Source organism: Lissotriton helveticus, chromosome 3_1 (genome assembly GCF_964261635.1).
Source record: "Lissotriton helveticus chromosome 3_1, aLisHel1.1, whole genome shotgun sequence".
In the NCBI taxonomy this organism is placed as follows: Eukaryota; Metazoa; Chordata; class Amphibia; order Caudata; family Salamandridae; genus Lissotriton; species Lissotriton helveticus.
Window position 1 is genome coordinate 334109467 of NC_136061.1, and position 13499 is coordinate 334122965.

Here is a 13499-nt window from a genome sequence, read left to right on the forward strand (position 1 = left end):
ATGCACTCTGGGACTGTGTTTGTGCCACACAGGTGCCGCGGTGGTGCTTAGCCCCGAGTCAGCCTGCCTGAGCTCTGTTGTAATCAAAGATATGCTCCTGGCGCACAACAGTGTGGTGTGCCAGCAGTAACCCACACTCATGCAGGCAGGCTATGGGACATGCCTTGTGAGGAGAAGGGTTGATGTGAGGATAGATCATTGTAAGTGAAAAGTGTATAGCCTGGGATACTGCTAGTGAATGGGAGATGTCACATGCCACTGTTAAACCATTACCACTGTGCAGAAATGAGATGGATCAGTATTTGAACAATATGTGACAATAGCTGAACCATGAACTTGTTTACATTTGCTGTAAAACTAAAAGCTAGAAAGTTTCACTAAAAGATGAATTGTGAGATGCAATTTTGCCTGACATTTTGTTTTAGAGGTGACAAATATAAATCGATGTTAACCCCTTCGCTGTGGGATGTTTTCCCCCTGCTGAGTAGGGGGGGGGGCCGCGCCCGGCACCGCTGTGCTTGTGACGAGCTCGGCTCGTCATGAGGCACAGTGCAGCCACACTCATGACGAGCGCAGCTCGTCACAACCACACCCGTTTTCGAATGCTCAGCACAGCGGGGTAATTATCCCCGCGCGCAATGTTCCAACGGCTGTGGGGAGCTCAGCTCGTCATGAGTGCAGCTGCACTGTGCCTCATGACGAGCTCAGCTCGTCATGAGCATAGATGAGGTTAAATAACGTTAGTATTGGCACTATTAAGCGTCAGTGGAACTGAAGACGTATGCAAATGACACTGGGGAAAAGTTTATTTTTTGTGTGTGTTAACGTTGTGTTATTTAGGTTGTCAATGATTTATGCAGCAGTGACTTTAGCATGTTGATCTAAGAAATATGAAGTATTGTGATTATGAAAATTATGCTAGGTAATAGAAAAACCGTTTCCGGTTATATTTATGAAAACATAATTTTACTTTACCTCCATATTTATAGTATCCTAAAGATATGCTACTAACCATAGGTGAACGCAGAGATTAACTTCCATAGAATTAAAAGACAATATATGGATTTAAAGCACACCAGTGTAATGATTAATTGGGGCATTTGGAAAACATAGGTACTGTGTTCATACGCTAATCGGTTCATTGTACATACTCTAATCTGATACCAAAGTGTAGCATTTTTAGGTGTTTTCTTCCACTGATTCTTATTCTCTACTTTGTGTGTATTATAGTGCTGCGTTCACTTAGCTCTCTTTGACTGTGTTTACTTCCTGGGAGTCCACATTTAGAGCTGTTTTCCTGTGCTTGCCAAACTCTGCTTTGCACGTTTACCCTTGATTGTCCTCAGGCTATTATTCTCAAGATTGCACACATTATGGTGTTGTGGTGTCACGTTATATTAGACACGTGGCAGTGTTTGTTCGTGTCTGTGGCCCTCTAGTTAATCACTAGAGTCTGTCAGTACCCTTCAATGACTGATAACATGAAGAAGTTTGATCTTGCACACTTGTTGCAGTTTGGCATGGCAGTTTACGCCTCACTACTTTAAAAGTACACCAGCCGCCACTGCCAGCCTGACACAGCTGTGGTTGCCATCAGCGCGGGAGCTGACTGAATGCGTCTTGCAAAAAGGGTATGTTGCTGATCGTCCCACGTTAGACAGCCAGAGAGACACCCCTCCCACTATTTTCCTTCCTCCTTTCTCCTTACGTTCGTCTCGTGAATACATTTTCTTTATAGCACTGCTTTGTGGACTATTTAAATGTAGAATCACCTATACCTGGACTGGCAACTGTACGGCCTTGTCTGGATGAATGGTCACTTGGTTCATATGTTATGTTGGACTGGCTATACATAGAGCCAGTGGTCGAAGTGGGGAAAAAAAGGAGGGGAACTGTGGGTGGAGAATCAGAGGGTGGGAATAACCTGAGGATTGGATCAGTGGGCGGAGTTAGAGGTGTGGCCAGGATGCGCAAAACATCCCAATCTTTAGTATTTGTGTGGCATTTCACTGACCCGTTACAGCTTATTATGTTATGTGATTCAACCAATGGATACACATGATTATTTAACGATTAATATGAGCTATTGACATTAGAAACATATTCCACTTTGTGAATTTATTTTAATCACAGAATGTCCCAAAAATGCTTAAAAGTGAAAGCACGAGCCATTTGTTTCCGAGCCATGGAGTTTCTGTCGTCAGCAATATACACAGAGACAATCAATTTTACGTGTGTAAATGACTGTATAGGAAATATTACATAAGACAAAGGACTACAAGGTGTAGGAGTCACATGATAACCATACTAGTAGACAGTATAGTTTAATAGTGATTGGCCTGGAGAAACACAAACTCAGAATTTAAAACTTAATACCATGATTGGGGGTTCTCTTTAAAAATCATTATTGATTTGTATCAAAAATAACACTTTGCAACATTGGGATAATCAAAGGCTTAGGGAAAAAAACATAACGCTCCAGTTTATACCTTGCAGCTTGTATGCAGCTCTTAGGTGAAAGTTAATAGCTCACTGTTCTTTGTTAGGATTTTAACCTATAAACTGCAAGTAGCAAAAGGATCTCACTGACAAAAGCAGTAACCCACTGACCTATTTACAATATGTGCACTTTGTGATGGGCCTGGTACATTTTCTTTGCAGCAGGCACATTAGCCCTCTGCGCTATCTTTCCATGAGTCAAAACTTCCACTAGACAAATCTCCGATCTCACTCTAGGAAGAAGTTTATTCATCAGAGTTATCATTACATTTTTATTAATACCGAAAATAGCTGGCGGCCGGGAAGGAGGCAGCAAGTGCTTTGAAAACCATAATATACGACACCCCCACTCAAAGTCAGCGCCTGTTGCGGTCACACCAGTCGCACCGCCCCACAGCCAGCTCTTCTCAGGGGTCCTGTGACCTCAGTGACAGAGTAAATGTTGCTCTAGGGTCTGCTACTTCGTAGGCCTGCCCGCAAGACTGTAGGTGAACTTCAGTATGGATTGTGGTGGGCAAGCCTTCAAGGTGAACCCACACTTGCCACTGCTAGGGTCCACCTGCTGGTGCTAACACACCAGGGCTTTTCTGGTGCCTTCTAAGGTCTGGCATGGGAAAGTGTTCCCTCAGGAGAGTGGTCTGGGGGACATTTGATGAAGGCTGAACCTGGTTCCTCAGTTCTAAATTTAGCAGCTCTGCCCCCAGTGCTACATCTGCTCCCTCACTGAACACCATACTGCCCCATTGAGACAAACTCATACTGCCTTCAGCTACAATCCAATTTGACCTGCTATAAATAACTGGATGCGACTCAATTCAAATTATACACTAGGCAAGAGCACTATGCTGCCTAAAAGAAAAGGTAACAACATCCTGGAAAAAGCAAACACTCATAAGGAATGAAAGATTTAATAAAGCATGTAAAATGTAAGCAGGAACATGGTGAACTTAACGCTTTTACAGTCATTATTCAGAAGTCAACAAGTATTTTTGGCTGAAAAGTTAAGGACATACCTACAGAGCCCAGAAAGAACCCATTTCAATGTCCACTGCTTATATGCTTACAAAACGTAAGCAGTATGGTTTCAAAAGACCACATTTGTGAACACAAAGCCGCCGTACCCATTTCGTTTTCCAATCCACCCATCAACCAGGTATTGCAGTACCTCCAGGCATGGCCGGTCCTAGGATTTTCGGGGCCCTGGGCAAAAAGGGAATGTGGGAGGCCCCTGAAATCTACATAAGTGACACCTTCTGATCTCGGGGAAGCTGCTTTGTGCAGACTCCACTTGGGCCGCAGCTCCTCTTCTCAGCCACCCCAAGCAACTCTTGTACAGCCCATTTCGAACTGAAGGTGTGAGAATTGCTTGGGGGCTGAGTAAAACCTGTGTGGGCTAAAGTGCTAACAATGGACGCCCTGCCGAGTCTCTGAACTGGCTGCCTGAGAGGTGTACCCTCCCCTAGGCCCCAGGAAGGGGGATGGGGGCCCTCCCATGAGCCAGTTTGTGAAGCATTTCTTTCACTCTGATCGGCAGACATACACGAGGACTAGTGGGGTGTTAATTGCCATTGTGGGGGGGCCCATCCTGGCAGGCAGAGTGCCAGGCCCTGGGCAGCTGCCCACACTGCCCATGCCTAGATCCGTCCCTGCCTCCAGGTAGGAGGTACTGGAGGAAAACAATGCTGTTCAAAGAAAGACAAGAAAACAAAAGTAGCGCTTTACTGGCAAATCCTGTAAAGTGGCTCTAATGTGTTGTGGTTTGAAAAAAAATATCTGGCCACTTTAAGAACACTCCATCTTGCATTATTTAATTATTTTTCAGAGTTTGAACATTTTATTTCCGAGGCTGCACTTTGTAATAGAAAAATTTCAAAACGGCATTTCCAGCAAAAGTGGTTTTCTTTTTTGCATCCATTTCACAGGGGTACAAATGGACGACAGGAAGAGACGGCGAGAACCATTTCTTGATTCATGATTTTCGGAAAAGTGAGAAAGAGTTAGACAGAACGAGAGGGAATAGGAGTAAGAAAGAGGGGGCAGCTGCCAGCGGCAGAGCAGAAGCGGACACCTTCCTTGTCTTGTCTGGGCAGGAAGTAAGAGACAAAGACCTTTTCCTTCTCTGCTCCCCACCCGTCCACGAACAGAATATTTCTGATGTCCACTCCAGGGACGTATGTTCATAATAAAAAAGTAGGGGAACGGAATCTACAGAATTAAAGTAGGGGCACGCCGTGCCCTGCCGTTCCCGCCCACTTCGACCACTGCATAGAGCATGTAATCATCTTGTATGAAGACAGTGCTTTTGATATACTGCTCCTCTGCACTGCCCATCCCTCCAGTTGTGCGGGGGGGATATATGACTATTGTATCTGCTGTTGATCTTTGAATAAAAATGTAATACATTTTTTTTTTTATAAAGCCTGGATTACTCAGCTCTCAGGTGTCAGCCCACCGCATGGTCCAGCGGCAGCAGTCCCATCGCTGGGGCTTGCATCAGGCCATCACGAGGTGCAGAGGCTCTAGTCTCTCTAGGGAACAGGCTCCAGCCAGCCGATCGCAGCCATTGCGGCTGCAGTATGGGCCCCCCGGGGAGGCAGTGCCTAATGCAGCGGTTATCACCAAAATAGCGACATCCCGCGCTGCTGCTTCTGTTGGGGTGAGACATCAGCCCAGTTTTGTTACATTCAACACCCTTACACAGCGGATTTGTTCCGGATATTGGAGTCAGCTGGCAGAGCCTCATTATGCACTAGCCATCTTAATGCCGGGCTCTCTAGGGCCTCGCACCCCACATCAATATATAATTACAGCCTGAGGAGACAAAGAAAAATGTGGTGATATTTTCATTTTTAAAGGAATTTACTCATGGACAAACATACACCCTCAAAACTAATCAAAGATATACCTGCAGTATGGCACTACCAAGTATATATTGATTTTCTTAGGGAATGTAGTCCTCACTATGAATGATATATTACTAGTGCAGGTCTCAACATTGTACCGTCGTCATTTACCAGATTGACAGAAACCGCCTTGGTGGTTGCTCCTGCCAATGTCAAGAGATGCCTACCGGGCTGGCGAACATTTCTGAATGTGAAACATAAATACTCCATCAGGGCGAAGGGGTATTTTACTCAAATGCTCTTACAACGTAAAGCACGTACTCCGAGATTTAAATATGGTCCTATATATTTTCTAATTCCGTTTGGAACTTTTCTGCAGCTAAAAAATTCAAATCGTGTATGGCTATTTGCTGTAGCAGAGGCACACAGTTGCACAGAGAAGCACTGGGATACAGAGGAGCTACTTTAAAATTGAATAAAAAATGCGCCATTTTGGCTGACCTTAGTTTGTGCAACTTATCCCCTTTATGTATCCATGGAATCCAGGGTGGGATGAGTTATTCTCTCATTCTATATACATGTTGGGTCAAACAACACCACCTACCTGGATCTGGATTTCTGAATCTGCAGTATTGTGAGATGTACTTACCTTCTGTATCATGACACTGTAGATGCCAGTCATCTGGAAGCCTCGTGTGTAGTATAGCAGGTTTATCCATCCGAACACCAGAGAAAAAACCAAGGGGGCAACATACTCTTCACAACCTGCCAAGTACATGATGCCGGAGCACAGGAGCACCGAGGACTGCAGAGTGCTACAGGAAAGATCAAAGTACTAAAGTCATCAATGCATCATTGGCACCCTAAAACTTGTCTGTAGCATGTTCTTTTTCTCCAAATTGCTTTTATATAATCATCATTTTATTTTCATCATACATTTTGGAAAACACCTTGGAACTTATTCACAATGGTAAATTTACACATGAGTACATTCACACAGGTAAATTTACTCTTACATTTAGTGGTAATGTTACTAGTCACCATTGACGAGTGTAAAGTGAATACAAAGTGTAAGCTTACATGCCTCCACCCCTTGAATTGAAGGGGCTGAGCATGAGTGTAAAGTTATTACTAGGAACTCTTACCAAATAGGTTGAGGTAGGCGGAGGTCTCTTGTACTCGTGCAGAGATCTCTATACATTAAAGTGTAGGGACATTGTAAAAATGTTTTATTTAACTTAAACAAAAATTAGTAAAATTATTTCATGTTGCTTAATAATATAAATTGATTTATATGTTTATTTTAAATATGGTACATTAAATGCAATACCTCTGTTACCTAATTTTGAATTAACTATTTAATCATCAAAAAAATTATTCAGTTACATTAATATAATTTTTAAAGGTTTATCCAAAAACAACCTAAATGAAGTTACATTTATTTTAAATTAACCAAAGGTTATTAAAATATTTTCAAATAAAATAGTATTTACTTTACATTAATATACAATTGTCTTAACATTAAATAAAATTTACAAAAGTATAAATAAAATAATATATTTTAACATTATTTCTTATGGGCTACTAATTTAAGTCAATGCCTCCAATATTTTCTATAGGAGGGTGCTGTACTAGTGGTTGATCATGTGTGGAACTGGACTTCCTCCAGGGCTTAGTTGGAGCACATACAACTGTTTTGGGAACTTTTAAACTATAGATACTATAGACGTGCCGTTTGTGAATAGCAATGAACTTACTATGTTGTGGGTGGCTGCAGGTCTCTCTCTAAAGCCCTCTTTAATCCTCTTTAAATTCCTCCTTACTCCTCCCTTAACCTCTCATACTTTGAAGTAAGTATTCCCCATTTCCCACCATAATCCCTCCCACATTTTCTACTAAAATGTGGGTGTCTGTGTGGAGAGATCTCTGCAGTCTGGACTTAGATTTCCACACAGAAAAGATAGGAAAGGCGGAGGCAGAAGTCACTGCAAATAGGTTACTGAATATCATTTTGTAGTATGAGTAGTATTATTGTAGTACTACAAAAGTACTACACAATGCCGTTTTTTAATATTCCCCATCTGTCTAGTAACAATAACAGTTAAGTCCAACAACATTTTTGAAGTGAATGATTTTTCATGAAAAGATAGCTGCCTTAAACACTAGTGACTTTTTTTTAAATTTTTAATTTTTTTTAAATTTTTATTGTCAGCAGTAAAAGAAAAAGACAAAAACAACAGGTTCATCCGCAGCATTAATAGAGCACATACATGAACGGAATAACATCGCAGAATTACCTACAGCAACAATCTGTCAGTCCTAAAAAAAAAACCTTCCCATGTAAGTGCAATACATATCAGCAATATAAAAATAATCCAGAGCAAATGCAAAACAGCGGATGTCAGCCCCATAACAAAGAATAATAAAGAAAAACCCCCAATGCAACAGAAAAGGGAAAGAAATGATAACATAAAATTATAATGAAAGAACATCCTCAATCACAATGCTTTGTCATGCACAGAGCGCAACCACAGTGCCAGTCGGTACACCCCGTGTTCTTGCGGCCATCACGCTGCCCCCCTCAAAGGACCCCCCCAGTCACTACTCTCCCATCTCGCACCTCGCCTCTCGCCAGTGTTTCAGCCTATGCCCTCATCTGCATGTGCTAGCAGGTACAGCCTCAGAGGTTCCCATATATCCCTCGGCCTTGACGACAGGGGCAGCTCCTCCGCATAGACGCTGAGGCTATCCCGACAATACACTAAATCGAGAAGCCAAGCCTTTGTATAGGCCGTTTACCCCGCCCCCACGTGATTGCCACCCTCCGAGCAGCCATAAGTAGCGCCAGGTGCACAAACATGCCATTCGCCCCCTTAACATGTGGCACACAGCAGAGAAGACATACCAGCGGCGTACAGGGTAGATCCGCAGCGACCATCTCACGCAAGCTACTCATCACAGCAGTCCAAAAAGCAGCCACCTTCCGGCAGTTCCATGCTAAGTGCAGAAAATCTGCATTATCTTGGCCGCACCTGTCACACCTCGCCGTGTCGCTCAACCCATATCTATACAATCGTGCTGGGGTGTAATACACCTGATGCACATATTTAAAATGGATGATCTTGAGATTGCCATTCATACATAACCTGCCAGTCAGCCCACAGATAAACTTCCAGTTATCTTCAGAAATGTCAACAGTCAAACATGCATTCCACTTGGCCCAGCTCTTATCCTCGCCCAGCACTGTTTCATCTTTAATAAGTTTATAGAGTTTGGAGATTAATCTTCTGTTATTAGGTACAGTGAGGACAGTTTGTAACGACACCAGGATGGGAGGCTCATCAGGAAAGGCAGTGTAATGTTCACGTGCCGCGCTCCGCAGTTGATGTATCGCGAGTTGAAAGAGCAGCGACTGATTCACAATATGACTCAGGTCATCCTGTTTGATAAAAGTGCCATTGGGGTACACGTCCCGCATATGGGAAATGCCTGCCTCCCTCATCACCCTCAGGGACGGGGCCTCGTGCGTGACTGACAAGTGTGCATGATACTCTAGACGCAAGTTCGGCGCATATAACGGTAACTTTTTTGCCAGTTTCCCTATTTGCTGCCAGGCTGACACCGTAGCAACAACCGCATTTATCTCTGATTTCGGGGTACCCCTCGAGTGATGTGCGGCGTGAAAGCATGCGGTCTATACCAATAGTACAGGTATTGAGCCTGTGCGCTTAAGTAATATGCATAAAAATCGGGCGCCGCAAAACCTCTCTGCTCATATCCCCTTGTAAGCACCAACCACTGCACACTTGCCGCCTTTCCCCCCCACACCAGTCGAAGTAAATGGCCTCGGAGCGTTTTAAAGAAAGACAGATTGAGCACTATGGGCACATTTACCAACAGATAAAGGAAACGGGGTAAAACTACCATCTTAATGAGTGCGAGACGATCCGCCAGCGACAGGGGTAGCTGCAACCAGGTGTCGACCACGCTTTCTAATTTTGAACACGCCCTGCCATAATTTTCGCGGATCACCACCGCCGGATCCGTATGCACCCACACACCCAGATATTTCACTGGGTCCAAGGACCAGACCAGCGGAAACTCCAGATCCGGACACGTAGTCCCAGCCGTCAGCGGTATTATGAACGACTTCTCCCAATTGATATTCAGCCCAGAAATGCGGCCAAATCGCACATACTCCCGCAATAATTGCGTTGGATATCGCGACGGTTCACGCACAAACAATACCATGTTGTCCGTGTAAAGTGAAATCGAGACCGGCCGATGGTTAAAATTCAAGGCCGTCTCTCTGTGTCGCTGCCGAATGACGCAGGCCAGCGGTTCAAGAATTATCACGAACAATAGAGGCGATAGGGGGCATCCCTGCCGAGTTCCACGTTCTATGCTCAACGCGGCAGACGTCAACCCTCCAACTCACACCCGTGCCGTCGGTGCCGTATACAGTACAGCTATCCACTGAAGAATCTGAAGAGGAAACCCCATACGCAAGACCCCATGCATGTACTGCCACTCAACAGAATCAAACGCTTTGGCAGCGTCCAATAACACTGCCGCCGCCTCCAACTCTGGCTCTAGCACATGGAACATAGAGAATAATGTGCGCAGGTTATGCGAAGTGGATCGTTCTGGCAAAAATCCGGATTTATCCGGTAGAATCAGACCATGCATCAGGGGCTGTAGCTTAGTTGCTATAATTTTCGCTAGGATCTTAGCGTCAATATTAATCAATGATAATGGACGGTATGAATCGCAGTGCTCCGGGGGCTTATCTTTCTTGAGTAAAGTAACTATGAGTGCCTCTCTCATGGATGGGGGGAGCATCCCTGTGTCGTACGCCTCAGCATACACCTCCAGCAAGTGCGGTGCAATAAGATCAGCGTATTTCTTATAAAATTCCACCGGTAGCCCATCAGGGCCTGGCGCCTTGCCATTAGCCAACGCCGAGATAGCCAACTTGACGTCCTGTTCGTCAATTGGAATACCGAGATACCGACGCTGCGCATCCGACAACCAAGCACGCGCTATATCTTCTAGATATGCATCAAATTCTTCCGTCGGCAGCGGCCCTCTCGTACTGTACAAATCCTTGTAAAAAATAAGAAATTGTTCCTTTATGGCCTCCGGAGTGCAATGTTCACCACCGTCAGCATCCACTATTCTATCCCCGCGTGTGTGCTCCGACCTCGCCTTTATCTTGAACGCCAACGTCCGACCCGGCCTGCCTGCCTCCCCGTATCTCCTAGCTGCAGGTCTGTGAGATATATATTTTATCTCTGCTTACGCCTGCGAGTCATATTCCATCAGTAATTCCTGTATTCTACCCAACGTGGATAAATCGGGGCAGTTAGCGTAATCCCTCTCCAGTTCCGCCTCAAGTCTCTGCAAACGCGCCCGTATGTCACGAAGGATGCCCGCAGCTGTCCCAATACATACTCCTCGAATGGTGACCTTGAAGGCCTCCCACAGTGTGGCGGCTTGATCAACCGTGCCCTTATTAAGTGTGAAATATTGTTCGATGGCGTCATGTATAGTTTTATCATACACAGGATCTAATAGCGCCTCCGTGTGCATTCTCCACGCAAATGGACGTCGGGCTCCGATCGGAAGTTTCAACAACAGCCGCACCGGGTTATGATCCGACAGTGTGCGAGCAAGAGGCGCCACCTCAACAACCCATTCCAGAATCTCAGCTCCAATCAACCAGTAATCCAGTCGTGACCAGCTCCAATGCATGGGCGTAGCATGCGTACCCTCCTTTCTTCCCGGATTGCGAAGTCGCCATACATCACACAACCCAAATTCCTCCATAACTCGCAGCACATTTGCGGCTACTCTTGGGGTGCGGTGTGTTTCAGGGTTCGATTTATCCAACTGTACATTCAGGTATGTATTCAGATTCCCCCCACAAATGACAGGGGCATCAGGCCAGTCCCTCAGTCGCTCACAAACACGCGCCAAACATGCCGGATCATCCACTATGGGACCATACATATTGACAATGATAACCAATTTTCCACACAGCTTCCCGCACACCAATAGCGCATCTCCCCTCATCATCTGCATATGTATGCAACACCTGGAACTCCACCCCGCGCTTGATCAATATCAGCACACCCCGTGCATAGGAGGAATACGAAGCAGCCACACGGTAGCCCGCCCACCTTTTGAGCACCCCACATGACGCATTTGGAGCAAGATGCGTCTCTTGCAACAGCGCAACCTGTATTCCATGTCTGTTTAAATATGCAAGCACCTAGCGCCCTTTCTTGGGAGAATTGAGGCCATTAACATTCCAGGTCAATAGGGCACATTCAGTAGCCATTAGACAGTCAATATGGTAAACATAACAGCTCGTGAGTGGCAATCCCCCCGGGAGGCAAGCAATTCACCGCAGAACACCTTCAATATGAAGCACATCAAACATCTCGGGCTGCGTCTGTGATTGACCTTCACACATAAAAAACTGCAAACAAACAAAACACACAACATCCCCGCCACCCTCCACCCCCCACCCACTCCTACCTCCCAATTAGGTCGAGACCATCCCCCCTCACCACCCGCTTTACTCCAACCATACAGGTAATACCATCTGGGGGAAGCAGCACAGCAGCGTATACACACACCGAAGTGTGGTCGCCGGAACTATTTCCATCTTGCTGACGCTGAGTCGAGATTAAACAAACAATGCAGAATCCCCACATCGCACCATCAGGAGCCCCAAGGAGCGCAGTTATAACCTCAACAATTGACACCCATCCTTACTCCATACACCATACGAGCCCACAGTGCACCCCACGCTACAAAAAGAGGCATAGCAGTGCAGTAGTGTCTGAGAGCAAAACAGAGCAACAGTCAGTCTGTCAGTCCGCAACATCCAGCCCCGATTCCGCTTGTTCAACATCTGCACGCTTCTGCCGAGGCTTTACTTTACATATATGTTTTGTGAACTTTAATGCAGATTTAGCGTCCGTGAAAAAATGAGACTGTTCTTCATGCGTAATTTTTTACTTGGCAGGGTATAGCATAACATAGGGCACCGTGGCTTCTCGTAGCAACTTCTTTACCGGGACAAATTCCCGACGCGCAGTTTGGACTGTCGGGGTGTAGTCCGGAAAGAAAGAGAGGGTGTCGCCCTTGTACACAACCAGTTCTTTTGCCCTTGCTTCCCGGAGAATAGAATCCCTATCAGCATAGTTAAGCAGTCTGGCAATGATCGGTCGTGGCGGCGCTCCCGGTTTAGGCCCAGGCCCCAGCGACCTGTGTGCCCTCTCCACTATCATCAGCCTGGACAGAGCAGTCCCCAAAAGTTCGCGCAGCATGCAGTCAATGAACGGTTCCATCCGGGATATAAACGTCGTCTCCGATAGGCCAAGAATGCGCACATTGTTGCGCCGAGAGCGCGCTTCTAAGTCTTCGTTTTTCGCGCTAATGACTACTTCCAAGAGTTTTTCCATTTGAAGAAGCTGCGTGCGATTCTCGGCCTGCGCATCATGTCCATCAGACACTCGATTTTCCAACACAGCCAGCCTGCGTTCATGTCTCTCCACCTTTTCATTTATAACATCGAGACCAGTAGCCAGGGCGTCTATTTTGCTATCAATAGACTTCATTCCCGCGCGTAACTCATGGAGAATGGTGCGATTGTCGTCTTCAGTATCCTCAGGCGTGGAGGATGGCCTTCTAGTCTCGCTCTGGGCTCTCGAGCTCTCTCCCGCCCGTGACTGTCGCTGAGCCGCAAAGGCCAGTTTGGCCTGTTTGGGTTCGGACTTGCCCATGTTATTGCTCCACAACTCTCCAGTGCCGACAAACCAGAAAGCAGCAGGCAGCGACGGCGTCTCACTCTGGTATTCTCAAGAGTCCCACTGCGGCGTCACTCACACAGTTGTCGTCTGCACCACCTAGCGCTTTGGTTAGCTCCGCCTGCACCACTGTCCGCAACCTCCCGTCCTCGCGACACAGCTCAGCAGGGTGCCACCTCTTCCCTGCAGACCTCCACCTCTGGCACCTCCGGTAGGCGCCCGCAGCACCATGCCGGCCCTCCGCCCACCGCGCCCCCGCGGAACTCGTCCAGCGACCACCCGCCCCCCCGTCGTCTACCGACCTGGGGGAGGAACGCCGTGGCCCACAGTCAAAGCC

The 13499-nt window shown here is 46.2% G+C and overlaps 1 protein-coding gene across 2 annotated transcripts in view; it reads right to left on the bottom strand.

Moving 5' to 3' along the window:
• LOC144822436 (transient receptor potential cation channel subfamily V member 1-like) overlaps window positions 1–13499 on the bottom strand; it is a 572663-nt gene that overhangs the window by 60692 nt on the left and 498472 nt on the right. For both annotated transcript variants that reach the window (XM_078679954.1, XM_078679956.1), the window contains exon 11: window positions 5992–6157. In XM_078679954.1, the coding sequence (XP_078536080.1) occupies window positions 5992–6157 (166 nt within the window). The remainder of the gene's footprint in view (window positions 1–5991; window positions 6158–13499) is intronic.